Source organism: Calliphora vicina, chromosome 2 (genome assembly GCF_958450345.1).
Source record: "Calliphora vicina chromosome 2, idCalVici1.1, whole genome shotgun sequence".
Classification (NCBI taxonomy): Eukaryota; Metazoa; Arthropoda; class Insecta; order Diptera; family Calliphoridae; genus Calliphora; species Calliphora vicina.
In genome coordinates, this window is record NC_088781.1 from 73,968,811 (window position 1) to 73,990,171 (window position 21,361).

The window sequence follows — 21,361 nt, forward strand, 5'->3', positions numbered from 1 at the left end:
CAATGAAAAGCTGGAATCGAAATTTCAAGAAACTTCTAAAGCTACAGACGAGAAACTTCAAGAACTTTGTGTGGTTATAAACAGCAGAGTAGATAACCTTGAAATGCACGTATCCAAATTTGACAAAAAGGTGTCCGAATTAGAGAACGGCCTAGAAAAACAATCCCAAGAAGTTGATAATAAATTTCTCGATCTGGAAATGGAAATTAATAATCTTCAATGCCAAGACGGACCATTGCGAGTTATTTCAGAAACATCGAGTAGAATAAAGGCTCCTAGTTTTGATGGCACCACACCATTTAATGTGTTCTAGTTCCAGTTTGATACAGTTGCCATTAGAAACATGTGGAACAATGAAGAAAAAGTTATAGAATTGATATTGGCCTTAAAAGGGAATGCAGCAGTAGTTCTTGAAAGCGTGCCAGCAAGCAACAGAAATTGTTATGATGACATAATGGAGGTGCTGCAACGTAAGTACGGTGGCGAACATAAAAAAGAATTATACCGAATGGAATTGCGTGGAATTGCGTGGTAGAGTGCAGAAACCCAATTAGACACTACAAGATTTTGCGTTGGAAAGCGAGCGTTTGCTACAGCTTACTTATCCAGGGGAAAACAACCCATTTTTGGACCATATCAAGATAGAAGCATTTGTCAATGGCATTCGCGATCCTGAAATAAAACATGCGGTTTGTGCTACACCTAAACCATCATTTGCTGAAACAAGATGCAAGATGCGCAATATCGAGGTTGTTGCTGAAGATGAGAGAAATATAGTCGACGAATTAAAAAAGGTCTTGGAGGCGTTTAATGATAAGCATAGCAAAGCCAGAGTAAAATGTTATAATTGCGGTAAATCTGGTCATATTCAGCGAAACTGCAAAGCACCGAAACACAAGAATCACCTTTAAACTAAAACGAGCTAGCACTATGGGGCAAGAGCTCCCACATCTGAGGGCCCCAAAATCTCCATATCAGTAATGCAGCAGAAAAATAGCAATCTTACGGCTAGTGGATACATCAACGGTCAGAAGCATATTTTTACTATAGACACAGGAGCGTCGCAGTCCATTTAGTCAAAAACACGATTGAACCATTACGTGGGGTAAGTCTGCGCACAGCTACTGGGGAGTCAGCCACTGTCTATGGTAAAGTAAATGTGAAAGTAACCATTGCCAATGTTTGCGTCAATCATGTATTTATTGTTGCCGATATTGTGGACAAAGTAATCATTGGTGCTGATTTCATGATTACTCACGGCATTACTTTGGATATGGGACAAAAAGTTATGATTTGGCGAAATGTGGAAATACCCCGTTGACGTCGGATATGAAAATAGGACTCAAATGAGAAAGCTAGTTACCGTCGATCATCAGAAACTGCCACCACAGTCAGAAACTTTAGTGTGGGCTCGTATGGAGGGAGATTCTGAGGACAACAGTTTGTGGGTGGTAGAACCAATGGAAATAAAATGTGATCTTATAACAGCAAAAGCCCTCGTTAAGCCCAGCAACAACAGAATAGTTCCGGTAAGAGTGCTTAACCTGTCTAGCTCTGAAAAAGTCGTTAAGCCAAATTCCGAAATAGGTCGATGCACTTCAGCAGAGGCAGTAATCAATTGCGAGAAAAACCCGGAACCTGCCAACAAATCCACCAAGGAACACGAGCTATTAGCGGATATAAGGCCAAACAGTTTCTGAAGAAACATACCTCGGTCTTCGCCTTAAAAAGTCAAAGCCAAGGTAGAACGGCAATTGTAAAGCATCAAATAAATACTGGCGAAGCGAGGCCCATAAAGCAGGCGCCCAGAAGCATTCCTCTGGCAAAACGAAGTGAGGTGAAGGAGTTGGTTAACGAAATGGAGCGGGATGGAGTAATCGAACCATCTTCAAGCCCTTGGAGCTCGCCTGTTGTGTTAGTTAAAAAGAAAGACGGCAGCACTAGGTTTTGCATCGATTATAGAAAGCTGAACGACGTTACCAAAAAAGACAGCTACCCGCTACCAAGAATTGACGACACCCTGGACACATTAGCTGGAACAAAATGTGTCGAAGATCGATCAGTCGGCATCGCTCACATTGTGAACGACCTGATCGACTTCGACTAAAAATGACAGTTCATGCGGTGTAAGAACGCCCCGTTCCAAAGCGCCAACGCAAAAGAAGAAAAGAAGACACTTGTCGTCGACTAACATCAAACCAAACACCCGAAAAGTAAAACAAATCTACAAAACATAATCAACACATAAATTTAATAATTAAAGAAGTTATTAAAATAAACATACAACAAAAAACATTTATATTAAACAAAAAAAAAAACAGTTTTTTATACAAACAACAAACATTTAAATAAAAAACACAAATAAAGAAACAATAAACAAGTGATCAAGCACTAATAACAATTAAAACATATAAAAGTGCAACGCACAAACAAATACAAATAACAACAAACACACAAACGTTTATTCTCTATAAACGTAAAACCAAAATAAATTTTAAATTTCTTTAAAATAACAACAATAAATTCTCTATTTATTTCTGAAATCAAGCTCAATTCTCCACCAAAACAAGTAATTACATTCAATTTCTTGAATTTTGCTCATCTACATCAATATTAGCTGATACACAACGCCGCTATTGTGCCCTACATTTGTTACATTTCGTGTAACGAATTATTAATAATCTACTATGGTCTCGCCAAATAGATACAACAAATCTAACTTACAGTTCGGATACTGTTTAAAATGGTTATCCACATTGGACTTGCAAAGTGGTTATTGGCAGGTAGAGATTGCAGAAAAGACAAAGAGAAAACTGCGTTTAGTGCTAGTGATGGATTATGGCAGTTTAATGTGATGCCCTTTGGACTCTGCAATGCTCCAGCCACATTCGAGCGTTTAATGGAACATGCAAGTTGCAAACCTACATTATAATTTGGTTTCGTTATTGTTAATTGGGTTTTCTACATTTATTAATAATATCTTTTAGCCGTTTAATATTTTCATTTTGTTCGAGCTCCTCACCTGAGATAAAATCAATTTTATTTGAAGAGGATTTAAATTGAGTTTTGTTAGATAACTTACAAAAAAAGGTGAAGAATTGATTTTCTAGAGCCCCACTCAAGGAAAACCAAAAATACCGTTTTCCTTTATTAACTATGTTGTAACAGGAGTTGAGCTTAACAACTTTGCTGAACATCACTTTCCGATATTCGGGCATGTAGAATGTCAAAATGCACACAAAAATGACAATTTCCCCTATTTATTTATGAAAAACGGGATTTGGAAAATCCCGGACTTCGGGATTTAGTAAATCCCGAAAAGTTTAGACATTTTTTTATTAGCTTGCCTTAACAAAACATTTTTAATGACACATAACTTTTTAACGGGTTGTGATGGAAAGGAAATATTGGTACCATTTTGATAAACATAAAATGTCCTTTCATCGTGCACAGTGGGGCAGAATCAAAATTTTTTGGAAATAAATCTGGCATTTCTAAATGGTCCGATAGGGATACAATTTTACGTGGGCGTAGCCAAGGAGCATTCGAGTTTAAGTTATTAAAATGGGCCATACAAATTCTCCAGGGGCGTCGATATGGGGACTCAAAGTAGGGTACCTTCGGCATTACTTTGGATATGGGACAAAAAGTTATGATTTGGCGAAATGTGGAAATACCCCTTGACGTCGGATATGAAAATAGGACTCAAATGAGAAGGCTAGTTACCGTCGATCATCAGAAACTGCCACCACAGTCAGAAACTTTAGTGTGGGCTCGTATGGAGGGATATTGTGAGGACAACAGTTTGTGGGTGGTAGAACCAATGGAAATCAAATGTGATCTTATAACAGCAAAAGCCCTCGTTAAGCCCAGCAACAACAGAATAGTTCCGGTAAGAGTGCTTAACCTGTCTAGCTCTGAAAAAGTCGTTAATAGGTCGATGCACTTCAGCAGAGGCAGTAATCAATTGCGAGAAAAACCCGGAACCTGCCAATAAATCCACCAAGGAACACGAGCTATTAGCGGAATATGTGGGGAAATGGGTAGGAGGATTAGCGCCGCCTGATAGAAATAAGGCCAAACATCTTCTGAAGAAACATACCTCAGTATTCGCCTTAAAAAGTCAAAGCCAAGGTAGAACGGCAATTGTAAAGCATCAAATAAATACTGGCGAAGCGAGGCCCATAAAGCAGGCGCCCAGAAGCATTCCTCTAGCAAAACGAAGTGAGGTGAAGGAGTTGGTTAACGAAATGGAGCGGGATGGAGTAATCGAACCACCTTCAAGCCCTTGGAGCTCGCCTGTTGTGTTAGTTAAAAAGAAAGACGGCAGCACTAGGTTTTGCGTCGATTATAGAAAGCTGAACGACGTTACCAAAAAAGACAGCTACCCGCTACCAAGAATTGACGACACCCTGGACACATTAGCTGGAACAAAATGGTTATCCACATTGGACTTGCAAAGTGGTTATTGGCAGGTAGAGATTGCAGAAAAAGACAAAGAGAAAACTGCGTTTAGTGCTAGTGATGGATTATGGCAGTTTAATGTGATGCCCTTTGGACTCTGCAATGCTCCAGCCACATTCGAGCGTTTAATGGAACATGCAAGTTGCAAACCTACATTATAATTTGGTTTCGTTATTGTTAATTGGGTTTTCTACATTTATTAATAATATCTTTTAGCCGTTTAATATTTTCATTTTGTTCGAGCTCCTCACCTGAGATAAAATCAATTTTATTTGAAGAGGATTTAAATTGAGTTTTGTTAGATAACTTACAAAAAAAGGTGAAGAATTGATTTTCTAGAGCCCCACTCAAGGAAAACCAAAAATACCGTTTTCCTTTATTAACTATGTTGTAGCAGGAGTTGAGCTTAACAAATTTGCTGAACATCACTTTCCGATATTCAGGCATGTAGAATGTCAAAATGCATGAAAAATGCACAAAAAAATGACAATTTCCCCTATTTATTTATGAAAAACGGGATTTGGAAAATCCCGGGATTTAAAATTAAAAAATCCCGGACTTCGGGATTTAGTAAATCCCGAAAACCCCGGGATTTTCGGGAACGGGATTCCCCGTTTGGCATCTCTACTTGTGACTTGTAAAACTCACTTGTATCTACAAACTTGTAATTGTATTTTGATGAATCAAAATTATTATACAAGTTCACAATTTTACAGGTAAAAACACTTGTAATTGTGAACTTGTAGCTTAGTGAAATAGGCCCCAGACATACATATATATTGTCCCCTTAATAAAACAATAGTATATAATTTGTTTGCCATTTGGAAATAATTGAGTTTAAAATTTTTGTGTTAGTAGACATCTGAAACAAAAGTAACATTTCAATTGATCTTTTGACCCACTTTGTGGAGGTAGAATTTTACCAAATTTTGACCACATATAGAATCAGTTATGTAGATTCTTATTGTGCAATGGTGTATATGCTTATACACAATTGTGTTATTGAGGGGACGATATTAAATATACAAATGGTCCCAGGATACCGCCTTCAATGGGTTTCTGAGAACTTAAAAAGTATCCTTCTTGATCGAACAGTTAAGTGACGTTTCAATAGCTTATGTGTGTTTGTGGTTAAATTTGGACACAATTTGTATATTAAACCATCACACCATAATTCATCGAACGCTTGAGAAATGTCGATAAATAGAGCAAAACACAATTTTTCCTTAAACGCATTTCTGCCAATAGACTATAAGTTTATTCAGTAGTACTGTGTTTTACTGTGTAACATGATGCTACTTCTTTAATTTCTGTACCAGATGTTTCTTCACGTAGTCGCAAACGCAAAAACCGTGTAAATAATGATACTAATGATTTGGATGTTTTTGTAAAAAGAAATAGTTTAAAATTTGTAACAAAAAAATTTGTGAAATTTGTAGTTTAGAATTATTTATTTAAATTTACACAATTTATATGGTCACTCTCTTTTAATAAATACACTTTACAATTTAGAAGAACACACAGCGCCTATGATAGACTGACTGACTGCAACTTGCTGTTACTATTTATATATCTACACAGTACCATCTTCTAGTAGTTTCATGCGAATAAAAGTAGAATGTATGAGCTTTGTAGTTGACTAAGGTACAGCTGACTATCATATGTAGACAAAGCTTCATCTAATTCCATTATACTGAGTAACAAAAGATATACATCTATATTAGAGTTAATTTCAAAAATTTGATTTGCGGGTATCATCATTTTTCTGAAGGTTTTTGTGCATATAAAAATAATGGCGTTAATATGATTGATGTTTTTTGAATCCTTAAAAATAGTTCCAAAACCCCACAACAGGGTGCGCAAATCTCATAAAAATAGCAAAAAGAATTTTAGTTTTTTTAAACATGCACGATGAAAAGCCATTTTAAGCTTAGCAAAACGGCACCAATATTTCTTTTCTATCACTAACCATTAAAAAGTTAGGAGTTCGATCGTGACGGTCAATGAAGAAGGTCGTTAAGCGGAGATTGATTTCTATTTATCGTTTATTCGATGTAAAATAATTTATGTTTCAACGCATTCATAGTGTTGTGCATTTATTTTGTAATTAACATTAATTTTGTTATTGTTTAAAAGAATTTACAAGAGAAAGAGACTCTTAAAAAACAAAAAAAAAAAAAAATTAAAAAATAATAAAAAAGAAATGAGTGAGCGTAATGCTCAAGATGCAAATAATGACTGTGTAAACAATAATGATTATACTAAAAACACAATTCAAAATACTGAGAATGTGAGAAAGAGAAAAAGCAAAATGCAATGCGAACAAATAGCTAAACAACAAAAAAACAATTATTGGGCAATTCTTGATAATGATACAAACTGTGATCAAGAATGTTTAAAGATATTTGAAAAACATGTGCAAGAGCACGAACAACCAACAACATCTTCACGTGATATCTTAAACAATACTACAAGTAATGAAAACAACAATGACAAAGAAAACACAAATAATAATAACCAATGTAAAAAAAAACAAAACAATAATACTAAAATCCCACCTCTAAATATTTTTGATGTGGAACCCAATGAACTTATCAAATTTATTAGAGATGGACTAAAAATAAACAAATTTAAAATTAAAGAGTGTAATAATAAGAAAATCTCTCTATGTTATCTATGGAAGACTATGTTAGAGTTAAAGCTTATCTTGAAAAGAGCAAAACTAAGTTTTTTACATATACCCCAAAAGATGTTAAAACAAAGACTTATTTACTAAAAGGCTTATGTGCCAATATTGATGAAAACGAAATTTTAAATGAGCTATATAAATTTCAGAATACAAATTTGAAATTCGTGAAGGTTAGCCCCTTTACAACGAAGAAATCAATATCTGAGAAATACTCACTTCCAATTTATCTGGTACAAATAACTAAAGAAAGTAAAGTTAGCGAACTTAAATCAATTAAATGTATACTTTATCGATGTGTTCATTGGGAAAATCTAAGAAAACCAGAAATACCGCAATGCAGAAACTGCCAGAGTTTCTTTCATAGTGCATCTAATTGCTTTTTACCTCATAGATGTGTTAAATGTAACGAAAAACATGATATTGGTAAATGTTCCCTTCAGAATATTCCTGCAAATGAAAAAGAAAAACTATATTGTGTGTTATGCAAAAAATACGGCCATCCAGCATCATATAAAGAATGCGAAAGATATAAGGAACTACAACAAAAGCTGCGTTCTAAAAAACAAGAGTTGTCTCAAATGCAAAAAAATAATACTTCAATACCAATAAGTACTAATATGAGTTTTGCTAACGTAGTTAAAGACAATAACTTACAAAATGTAAACAACACTAACTCCATTCAAAACGTTTTGGAACAACTAAACCAATCCATGCAAAATTTATCCAATCAAATTATAAATTTAAATAAACAATTGCAACTACAAGTTGCTAGAATAGACACAATTTTTTCTATCTTAGAAACTTAAGTAATCAAAATGGCAGAAATAATCGAGAAAAATCTAAATATAATTGAAATTAATGTTAACTCTATAATAAAGTTAAGTAGAAGATATGACTTAAATAACTTTATAAATAAATGTAATGCAGACGTAGTATTACTTAATGAAACAAAGTTGAACATTAGACATAAACTAAATTTTAAGGACTATATTATGATACGTAAGGATAGACAAAATGACAAAGCAGGTGGTGGTACTGCAATTTTAATTAAAAATTGTATCAAGTTTAATAAATATACCAATAATACTATTAATTCGTTTAAACAACTGGAAACTTGCATAATAAAAATACCATTATTAGCCAATCGTACATTGTTTGTTATTTCAGCTTATTATCCCTCTGGGAATAATAGCGGTCCTTTTAAGACAGAATTATTCCAACTTTTTCAATCCTTAGATTTGCAAAATCCAAACCACTTTTATATATTAGCCGGAGATCTGAATTGCAAACATAATGACTGGGGTAACAACTCATCCAATACAAAGGGAAATATGTTAAGAGAGTGGCTTCTATCTAATGAAATTATGTTCAGATGTGTATTATACGCCTCTGTATCACCTTCATACCCTCGTTGTGGTTCATATTTGGACATATGTATAGCTGACTCCCGTTTGAATATTCAAAGGGAGAATAACACAATAAATTGTTTAAAAACATTTGACTATGATAGTGATCATAATGCTGTGCAAATTAAGGTTTTGAGTGTTTCTAATGATCATCCTTTAAGTTTCTTTAAGGAAATGCCTAATTTAAAATATAATTTCAAAAAAACAAACTGGAAAAAATTTAGAAATAATATGATATCTGAACTATATGATAATGGAAAAATACCTAATGATAGAAATCTTAACAATCCTGAAATAGATTTTTATTTACTTAGATTAAATAATGCCATAACAAGTTCAATAGAAAAATCTGTTCCTAAGTTCAAGGACAATAGTACTGTAGACAAATTTTTAAATCCAATTATTAAAAAACTTTATTCGGAGAAAAGCAAAATAGTAACTATCATCAAAAGATGTAATAGATTAGAATGTGCCTTGTCTCAGACAGATTTTAATTTTCTTAAAACTAAATTAAAATTAATAAAAAAACTTATAAATGATAATTTTTCGATTACAGTTAATAACCATTTTTAACGGAAACTCAGAGCCTTAGATCACAAAAATTCATCAAATATGTTCAGTGAGGTTAGAAAACAATTTAAAACTAATAACTCCGACATAAATATAATTAAAATTGCTCCAGAGAATGAAGTGTGGATAAGAAATGCTGGGATTAATCCTGAAGATTTAGAAAGAGAAAATGATAGTAATAAATTTATTGTAAAAGATGATGAACAAAAATTAAATATAATTGGTATCTTTTTGGAAAAAATTCACTCGTACAAGGAAATTGATGAAGGAAATAGTTTACAGGTTGAAATTGATAATTGTTTCTCCAGATTTTTGGAAAATAAAACTGAATATGAATACAATAAATCAACTTTAACTACATTTAGCTTCCACAAAAAGTCCAATGAATTGAATGAAGATTTTTTTACAAGTAAAGATATACTCATTTACACTTTCAAACATTTAAGGAAAAAGCTATCATCAGGTATTGATAAAATTCCCAATGTATTTTAAAATATATTCCAGAGGAGATCATTTATGAATATTGCACTCTCTTTAATAATATACTTAACAATTCATATTTCCCTGTGGCATGGAAAACGGCTAAAGTGGTAGTATTACCAAAGAAAGATAAAGACAATAGTGACCCCAAAAATTTAAGGGCAATAAGTTTGCTCCCTAATATTTCCAAAGTTTTTGAAACTTGTATCAATAATAATTTAATGTTGTTTTGTAAAAAGAACAAACTAAACAATGATAAACAATTCGGGTTCAAACATAAACACTCAACAGTTCATGCGATACATTTGCTAGTTTCAGATATCTACTGGAATTTAAACAAATCCCTGTGCACAGGTGCTTGTCTAATAGACTTCGAAAAAGCGTTTGATAGTATATGGATACCTGGTTTAATATATAAATTGTTAAGTTACAAATTTCCTACCCATTTTATTATTCTTTTACATAATATGCTAAATGACAAAACCTTTATAGTATGTGATAAGGATAAGATTAGTACAAGAAAATTTAATATTGTTAATGGACTACAACAAGGAACTGTTAACTCTCCTGTTCTTTTTAACTTATTTATATTTGATCTCTTAAACAAAATTGATAATATAATTGGCTTTGCTGATGATATCATTGTATATCATGCTGATAACAATATTTCAAGAATTAATGAAAACCTACAAAATAATTTTAATGTAGTACAAAAGTATGCATTTGACTGGCAAATGAAGATCAACTCTAGCAAATGTGAAACCATTCTTTTTCGCCCTCCTGTAGGGAAGTGTAATTTTAACATCAAAAAGAATTGGAAATCTTTTGGCATCAAGGATAATAACAATGTAAATATCCCAAATAAAGATGTTGTGAAATATCTAGGCATTAACTTAGATAAATTTTTATATTTTAATTTTCATGTTAACGCTCAAATATTAAAAGCCAGAAAGGCTTTTTTCATGTATAGGAAACTTTTCATCTCAAAATATATAAATACAAAAGTAAAGATAATTATGTACCAATCACTAATACGCCCAATTTTAGTATATAGTTGCCAAATATGGTTCAACATTTCCCCAGCATATATGGAAAAACTAAGAGTTTTTGAAAGAAAATGTTTGAGAAGTTGTACTTCTCTTTATAGATCACAAAATAGTAACTACTTAAAATATATATCTAACAGGAAGTTATATAATTATGCAAAAGTTAGTAGAATTGACAACTTTATAATTCATGTAATAAGAAACCACATTACAAAAAGTCTAGAATGCTACGACAATAATTTGATTATGGCACCTTATTACGCCAATCATGAATATATTGAGAAAAGTCTTCAAACCGGATATGTACCACCAGAGGCGTTTTTATACCTAGATAGAAATGGTTTTATACAAAACGAAATTGGCATTCCTATATTCTACCATGTTTATAGACGAGCCACTACAAAAAATATTTATGAAAACCAACTGACAGCGGACAATAGCAGATTTGATACTAGTATATTTTCAGAGGATATAAATCTTAATATTAATGGAAAGTATTGGTGGCTCACTTAATAATTTCCATTCTCTTGTTTTATCCCTTAACTATATTTTTTTTATTTTGTAATAATATTTTTTTTGTAATATAAAAGTAAGGATTTTTTTTTGCCATTTTTTCTTTACAATAAGTTGTATAAATTAACATTTTTTTTTTTGTTAAACTTACATAATTATATAATATTAAAATGATAGTATTAATGTATATAATATACTTGAGAACCCGTTTATGAGACAGTGTATATAAATTAATTTAAGTATTACTATTTGTTTATTTATAGTTTAAGAATGTATATAAATTTTGGTTAAATAAACATTATAAAAAAAAAAAAAAAAAAAAAAAAAAACCATTAAAAAGTTATGTGGCTTCAAAGTTATTTATTTAACAAGAAAATAATATTTGGTGAAAAAAGTTTAGACATTTTTTTATTAGCTTGCCTTAACAAAACATTTTTAATGCCACATAACTTTTTAACGGGTTGTGATGGAAAGGAAATATTGGTACCATTTTGATAAACATCCTTTCATCGTGCACAGTGGGGCAGAATCAAAATTTTTTTGAAATAAATCTGGCATTTCTAAATGGCTGGTCCGATAGGGATACAATTTTACGTGGGCGTAGCCAAGGAGCATTCGAGTTTAAGTTATTAAAATGGGGCATACAAATTCTCCAGGGGCGTCGATATGGGGACTCAAAGTAGGGTACCATCGACATGTAAAATTTTTAAACACGTGCCATTTGTTTGTTTCCAAACAAACGTGTGCTATTTATCTCTTCTAATTTTCGAGTTATAGGCATTTAAAATTTAAATTTGGCCGTACCTTGGCCCGCTCATTTAAAAATATAGGGCGTAATTTTGGAACGAATGGACTCGAATTTTTTTTTGTTAGTTAGACAACTAGTAATATTATATACAAAAGATTTGAGGTCAATATCTATTATGGATCCAAAAATAAACAATTTTCAATTTAAATATTAAAAAAATGCGCAATATGAAATAAAGTGAAATGAATTCACAGCATTTTAATCTATTCATTTCTTTTTATTTCAAGTTAACAAACGTTAACATTTTTTTAAAAGATTCCATGAAATTAAAGTTTTGTTATCAAAAGAAATTACTTTAAGGTTATGTTTAAAAATTGTCTTTTTTAATATAAAGGGAAATAGTTTCCAATATTTAGGAAACAAAAATTAATTACTTACACGCCTCGTTGTTTTTCATTTTAAACTTTATTTAAATTATTCACACACTTTCTACAATTAACGGTTAAGAATTGCAAAAATGTATCAATACTTTGACTTTGAAGTCATGCTGCCAAGTAGTATTTGGTATTTTACCAAACCAATTGCGAATTTGAATTAATTGAAGTTTTAGTAACAGGTTGACATCAAAAAACAATGTATAATGACAACTTCGAAATTTGAATTTCGCACTGAAAAAGTGATACTTTCAACTATAGTGTAATGGTACTTTTTTAATATTTTAAATTATTTCACTTATCGACATTACAGTTAGCTGATATGTATCTGAGTGAAGTTAGTGTTCGGAATAGGGGATAATATTTAGGGATCAAGATATGAGAACTGTACTATAGGAACTCTTTTATTCTTCTAATGGTACTTTTTGAATTTTCTATACCAATGGACTTAGAAACATGAAATTAAGCCTAAGTGAGTGAGAATTCTAGGGGGAAACTTTTTGGTACTTTTTCTTTATTCGAATGGTACTTTTTGTAATTTCTTCACCAATGAAAATAGAAACATGAAATAAAATGAGGGTGGTTTCCCACCCGAGTGAGTGGAAAACCACAAGTGGGGGCTTTTTGGTACATTTTATTTATTCTAATTGTACTTTTTGAATTTTCTGTGATAATGGATATATGAAAATGGAATATGAAAATTCAAGGGTTTCGAATTTTCTATTATAATTTCCTATAAACATAAAATTAAGCATATATGGTTATATGTGTGTGATGATTCCAAGTCGTATTTTTTATTTATTCGAATGGTAGGTACATTTTCAATTTTCATCACCAATGAACTTAGAAACATTATGCTAAGTTTATAAGCACCCGAATCTACAAATAGTGACATTATGGAACTTTCTCTTTATTCTAACGGTAGTTTTTGAAGTTTCTACAATAATATAATTAAATATATGAAATTTAGCATATATGGAGCTGAGTGATTAAAAGTTTGACTTTTTTGAAAATGTATGGTACTTTTTTTATTCTAATGGTAGTACTTTATTTTATTGTTGAATTTTCTATAGCAATTGAAATAGAAACATGAAATTAAGCTTTATGGTCATGAGTGAGAATTCAAGGGGGAGACTTTTGCTACATTTTCTTTATACGAATGGTACTTTTTGTATTCCCTTCAGTAATGAACATAAAAACATGAAATAAATCTTATATGGACCTAAGCGAAAGGAAATCTACAAGCGGGGACTTTATTGTCATTTGTCATTATTCTAATGGTAATTTTTGAATAGTCTATAATAATGGATGAAACAAATGGAATAGGACGATTAAATATTTTGAAAATTATGTACAAACGTTATTTGCTAATCAAATAATTTGATAATTTAAGATGTTTCATACTACATAAGTAAAACATTTGTTAATTATACATTGATATACTTTTATTTTAATATCAAAATATATGCTAACGAAGTAGCAGGTAATATGCTAGTAGTATATAATATTGTTACGAAATTGTATTTGAATTCAAATATAGCGGCTTCTAACGGCTGGTTTTAAGTAGCATCAAGTTGCTAGAACAATGCGGAAGATGTATTATACTGCAGTGTGCTGTATAAGCTGTGAATTATAAACGTGTATTTGTACAAAAACGCATTGTGACTATTTAAACTGTTGTTGTTGTACATTTATAATAAATAAAGAGTTTTTACTATTTTTAAACTACTAAACTGCTTATATTTGCAATCAAAAAACGTAACAATAACACCCTAAATCAAAACAGAACACTTTTTAATGACTATATCTGATCAAATATAAAAAAGAAATTAACTTTTTCCTAAAATTAAATAAAATATTTGTGTACGCCCACAATTTCTAATATTTTAACCAAATCTGGCTACCTCAGTTTTGATTAAACTAAAGGTAGGATCACACATGACAAATATTTGATAAGAATGATGTAACCACTAAATAAAATACATTTGAATTCTTTTATTTATTTGAAAAACCTATTTTACTTAGGATGATTCAAAACAAAAAATTTAGATTTATTTTATTTGATGCTGTTTGATCTTACAAAACACTTGAGAGTAAACACGTCAAACAAATTTGTGCTAAAAAAGTGGTTACGCTTTTTTGAGCAAATATTTGCCATGTGTGACCTTACCTTAACATTTTTGAATCGATGACAAAAAATTTATGTTTTGGCCAATATGTACATGATTGATACCTTTCTGTGTCCTTTAGCTTTTTAATACAAGGTAGTTTTTGCATTTTAAATACCAGTATTGTACACACAAAAAATTATTTAATATGCAATTGTTTGATGGTGATGAAATGAAGAATTAGTGGTTGTCATATCCAAATAAAAAATAAGTAGTATTGCTAATACATACCTTTGCATTGCTTTATAACAGACTTCCCCAGGTCCAACCAGTGCTGTAAAATTTAATTGAAATTTAACAAAGAGTCATAATACATACACAATTAAAAATATAATCATGAATCAAGAAATTAAAAAAATAATTAGCCTTATTCAAAAACAAAAATTTTTAAAAATGTTATTTACTATTGTAAAACTCTATATTCAAGCACCGGAAAACGATTTTCTTTATTATTTCATATTTTATTTTGTTTTGTAACAAAAATAATTATCATTGTAGTTCTCGTAGGAACTACATTGTATGAACGTTAAATCGGATAAAAGGAAATAAATCTATAATTGTGATCCCACCCCTATATTCTATAAGTTCAAAATTTTAACTTAACTTTTCAATAGCTATGTGAAGTTTTATTAAAATCAGACTATCAGTTTAGAATTACAGATCAAAGATTCGAAAGAATTAATTCTTAATTAATTTATCAAAATCCCTCAAAAATTCGATTAAACCATTCAGCACGAATTAATTCGTTCATTCCTCCCAGAATTCATTTGTATAATTAATACCATGTTGAATCATTAATTCAACTTTCCGTAACCCCAAATAACTTACATATGGGCAATTCCATATCATCGTACGTGACATTTGTACGCCTATAGAGTGGAATAGATTGTGCAAAAATAAGAGTATCTGAAAAATAATTTGGTCTTTATGTTCCATTCAGAGGCGAAATAAGGGTATATGGTATGTGACATAAAACGGAACTCATTTTGAGGTACATGTAGAAATATGCGAAAATATTCGAAGGGCGTTAAGTTTTCTTTTAATTTTTTACACTAAACGAAATATTTTTCCTTTACAATCCGTCATATTTAAATAAAACAATCTTTGGATGATTTTATAATAAATAAAATTTAATATCGTACGTGACAGATTTTTCTCTTATAATAAAACAAAATATATATTCTGGAAATATATGTATACAAAAACTAAAAATGTGAATAGAAAATATACATTCGGTTTCAGTAAACAATTTGACAATAGCAAAAAACAATCAAAGTCAAATTCATTTCATACTACAAGCTAATTGGGAGCCTAGTTTATGCCGCAATTTTAGCCTAAAACAGTAAAAAATTAAATATAATCAGTTTAAACTATTATTTTTGTCTTTAAAATGTAATATGATCTAAATACTTTCACATAGAAACATTTTATTATTTTCTTCTATTCAATTCATCTTGAAAAAAAGTTTAAAGGGTTTTTGTGTTTTAGGATTCATACATGAATACATCCGCTGTAGTCCTGGTTCGGTTGTTATTTAAAATCGTCCCACAAATAGCTGAGATATAAGCAGAAAACCATGCCTACCTCGATTTTTTACCTTTTGTTGATCTATATCTGTACTGCGATTCACTAACTTTTATAACGATAATCGTATCGTTAAAATAAATATAACGAAAATTTATCGAATTTGCTATTCAGTAACATTTTTAACGACATTCGCTGTCGGTTGAAGTCAGCTGTTACTTTATGCAGTTTTTCTTTCGTTATGTTAGCGACAATAATTTAAGTTGTGTTTATTTAATCGATAAAGTGTATTTGCAATTTTTTCTTCGTCATCTTCATCTTTTGTAGCTGGAACTATCGTAAAAATAATGGAAACACATTTTTGTTTACTTAACTTATTAATATTTACAATAAAATATAAAAAATATGGGAATTTGACGATTATAGTACTACTAATTATTCAAGTACTTATTTTTTTTCGCGATGTCCCAAAAGTAATCCTTTACATTTTGGCAGGAAATAAGTTGTTTTGTTAGTAGAATTATTTATAAAATTATGTATTTACTAAAAAAAAATAAATAAAAAAATGCAAGTCGCAGCCAAGTGTCGAACCAACAACCTTCCGATTGCTAGTCAACGTTGTACTCACTACACCACTGGTTAATTATTTCATTATGTGTCAAATAATGGTTTTCTACTTTTAGCTTATTTTGATATTTTGTAGACAGAGATGTTATATCTTCAACAATCGTTAAAAATAAATTACTGAATCACACTATCGTTACTGCAAGCGATTATTTATGTCGATAAACATTACGATTGTCGGTTCGTTAAAAGTTAGTGAATCGCACTACTGGATTACTAAGTCAATATTATTTTCAACGACGTATATAACTCCATAGTAATTCGGATTACAAATATTTTTTAACATTTTTTTAACTTACATCATGATACACCAATAAATATTTTCAATCTTTATCTTGGAGGGTATATATGATTCGGCACAGCCTCTCTATTGTTTTCAATAAACAAAAACAAAACTGAACGAAGGCAAAATATTTTAGTTCAATTAGTATTAGATTTGAATTAACAAAAATTTAATCGTTCAAAAGTTGAATCAATTCTGGTATAAATTAATTAAATTATGAATTGATTCAACAATGAATGAATTCTATTCAAATAAAAATTTTTGATTGAAGATATATAAAGAATTAGATTTTGGGAATAGATTTATGGAATGAATGACTGAAATCTTCAGAATTATAATTGCGACAGACTTCAAACTTTATACGAATCAATTTCGTATCACTCCATGAAGTTAAACCAAAAATTGGGATGGATCAGAACAAGGGGCGAGTCACCTTCCATACAAAGTAAACAGTTATTTCTAAAACCTCGAAAACCATACTTTTTATTTCATTACGATACCGGTAGCGAAGTACACCGGGTTTTAGCTAGTATATAGTAATATATAATTATTTTTGCAGCTTGTACAAATAATCGTCAATAATCAAATTTTATTTCATTTGTTACATAATACTTTTACTTACGACTTCCATAGCTTAGAGAACAGGATGTAGCAAGGTAAAAAAGAATTCATCCATTTTGTTTGAAAAAAATAGTCCTTACATATCTTTTTCTGGAAATTTACTATTTAGAAATATACATTCAGGTTTAAATTTTACTTATTGTTCTTACATTCAGCTGTAGAATACATTTTGTTTCGTTTGATTTGCTTGATTATAAAAACTTTGACGTGTTTAACGGAAGCTTTTACTAGTCTAGGCTTCATTCAAACTGATATTATGAAGGGCATTTGATGCAAGGGACCTTACTATGAAAGTTTTCCATCTCCTAGGGCGTTCCTTTAATCAACACAATGATAAATACGCCTAAATACGTTGATAAATACGCCTAGGTATGGCATATGGTTAGGTATGGCATATACATCTGGTCAATTGCTAAAATAATACATTACCTAGTACGTATCAATGACAGCGAAAGGACCTGCTAAATCCATTGCAATCCATTGCGTCCCCTGTTGAATCGACTGGTGAAATCAGATTTGCAATATATTCAACCGTTTTTGCTCTACAGAAAACTGAGCTCAAAATGCGCGTATTTAGGTGCGTTGAACCACAGGAGTAAAAATTTTCCAAAAAAGGACGCCATAATTTTTATTTACCCAAAAACCTTAAGAAAAATGATAATACCCGCATCCTAAATATATCAAGAACACTTTTAAAAATTGTAGAACATGGTGTAATGATATACAAGGTGACATTAATCAAACAGCTGATTATTTTTTGCTCGAGTTTGTTTACAACTTTATTGTCAAATGTTTTTTAGCTGTAATTTGTATATGTGGGTGAAGTTAGCTACGAAAGTTAGCTCCGTTTTTTAACATTTCTATGTTAATGTATAAACTAACATAGCTCCTACTCAAAGACTGTTAAGTTAACAGAGCTGCTTTATATTACACTCAGTAAACATTTTATCAATAAAAACAAAAAAAAGGGGTTTACCGATCATTCAGCTTTAATATATAATAACATTTTTTTTGGATAAAAAAAAATAAATATTTATTATGAACAATCGTTGATATTTTTGCTTGTACAGTATTATCTCCTTTTGAAATCCGAAAAATTGGCCAAAAATGGAAAGGTGCTCCTTATCTACTTAATGGGGTCGAAAGCCATGTAGTCATAGATTTCAGAACTGTATTGCTTATATTCAGAATCAGTATAGCATTTTTGCAGGAGCATTATCAAAATTATGAAATTGTGAATTTTGTCATATAAGGATATTTTGAAATCCGAAAAATTGGCCAAAAATGGAAAGGTGCTCCTTATCTATTTAATGGGGTCGAAAGCCATGTATTCATAGATTTCAGAACTGTATTGCTTATATTCAGAATCAGTATAGCATTTTTGCAGCAGCATTTTTAAAATTATGAAATTGTGAATTTTGTCATATAAGGATTTTTTGAAATCCGAAAAATAGGCCAAAAATGGAAAGGTGCTCCTTATCTACTTAATGGGGTCGAAAGCCATGTATTCATAGATTTCAGAACTGTATTGCTTATATTCAGAATCAGTATAGCATTTTTGCAGCAGCATTTTCAAAATTATGAAATTGTGAATTTTGTCATATAAGGATTTTTTGAAATCCGAAAAATTGGCCAAAAATGGAAAGGTGCTCCTTATCTACTTAATGGGGTCGAAAGCCATGTATTCATAGATTTCAGAACTGTATTGCCTATATTCAGAATCAGTATAGCATTTTTGCAGGAGCATTTTCAAAATTATGAAATTGTGAATTTTGTCATATAAGGATTTTTTGAAATCCGAAAAATTGGCCAAAAATGGAAAGGTGCTCCTTATTTACTTAATGGGGTCGAAAGCCATGTATTCATAGATTTCAGAACTGTATTGCCTATATTCAGAATCAGTAAAATGCTCCTGCAAAAATGCTATACTGATTCTGAATATAGGCAATACAGTTCTGAAATCTATGAATACATGGCTTTCGACCCCATTAAGTAGATAAGGAGCACCTTTCCATTTTTGGCCTATTTTTCGGATTTCAAAAAATCCTTATATGACAAAATTCACAATTTCATAATTTTAAAAATGCTGCTGCAAAAATGCTATACTGATTCTGAATATAAGCAATACAGTTCTGAAATCTATGAATACATGGCTTTCGACCCCATTAAATAGATAAGGAGCACCTTTCCATTTTTGGCCAATTTTTCGGATTTCAAAATATCCTTATATGACAAAATTCACAATTTCATAATTTTGATAATGCTCCTGCAAAAATGCTATACTGATTCTGAATATAAGCAATACAGTTCTGAAATCTATGACTACATGGCTTTCGACCCCATTAAGTAGATAAGGAGCACCTTTCCATTTTTGGCCAATTTTTCGGATTTCAAAAGGAGATAATACTGTACAAGCAAAAATATCAACGATTGTTCATAATAAATATTTATTTTTTTTTATCCAAAAAAAATGTTATTATATATTAAAGCTGAATGATCGGTAAACCCCTTTTTTTTGTTTTTATTGATAAAATGTTTACTGAGTGTAATATAAAGCAGCTCTGTTAACTTAACAGTCTTTGAGTAGGAGCTATGTTAGTTTATACATTAACATAGAAATGTTAAAAAACGGAGCTAACTTTCGTAGCTAACTTCACCCACATAATTTGTATACATTTATCTATAAGGATCCAGTAACTCGTTTCTGTATTTCTCGCATCGCAAAACTTCTCACATAAAGTGTGAAACAAAAAATTCCATCGTTTCTCGATGTGCACAGATTCTGTTCTTACTGGAATATTTCCAGTAATTAAGTGTCAAATGCAAGACAAACGTCAACGAAAGAAAGAAATTATAATAAAACCAAAACAGTGAAAGGCTAAAAAAAATTAAAATGCCAAAATATAACAATTGTGTTTTATTGATTGTCATCATTTAAATATAAAACAAAAAGTATAGTGGGGCGCTTATAACTGCTGAATTTAAAAAAATAATTTTGAAACACATTTTGTGTACTTACATGTGTATACATAATTATTTTATTCAAACTCTGTGCTACTTACATTTTCGGCTGATTTGGGTTCCATATTTATACATACGAAGTTAAAAATATCTATATTTTTTTTTAAATTTAGTTTTTCTCACACCAATTTCAAATGTGACTTGTTTTGGCAGTTCTTGTGAGAAACTTTTCGCAAAATATTGTTACAGAAACACTTTTTCTCACATCCTTCCAATAATTGCTGGAAAATTATATAAATGACAGATAATTCTCGCAAACTCAAGATACAGAAACACTTGTGCGAGAAAAAATATATTTTGTTTCATTTTACACTGTTTTTGTTGCAATTCAATCGTTTCATGCGGAAAGTTTTTTGATTCGAGAAATACAGAAACGGGCTACAGAATATACATATATACTTTATAAGGTCGGAAAATTATATTGTGGAAATTACAAAACGAATGACAAGCTTATATATACCCTTCTCACGAAGGTGAAGGATATAAAAACTAACGTTAAATGAGAAGAAGAAAATCAATTTCTTTGTTTATGCTTCAAATTCATCCCTTCTTATTTATACCCTTCACCTTCGTGAGAAGGGTATATATAAGTTTTCTTTGACAAAAAAAGCAACAAAACGTATGTTTGGATGTGTGTTGGTTTCATTGCTTTTCCTGTTGTAAACAAAATAGTCAGTTGGTAATTATAAATTAACTATTTTGCAAATGACTACAAATTGGTTTAAATCTCATGCAGATATCAACCAAACATATTGCAAAATATCGAAAAA

General features: G+C 30.8%; 1 protein-coding gene across 2 annotated transcripts in view; it reads right to left on the reverse strand.

Moving 5' to 3' along the window:
• Positions 1–21,361, reverse strand: part of Frmd5 (FERM domain containing) — a 192,649-nt gene that overhangs the window by 88,149 nt on the left and 83,139 nt on the right. For both annotated transcript variants that reach the window (XM_065500555.1, XM_065500556.1), the window contains exon 3: positions 14,750–14,792. In XM_065500555.1, coding sequence (XP_065356627.1) covers positions 14,750–14,792 — 43 coding nt within the window. The remainder of the gene's footprint in view (positions 1–14,749; positions 14,793–21,361) is intronic.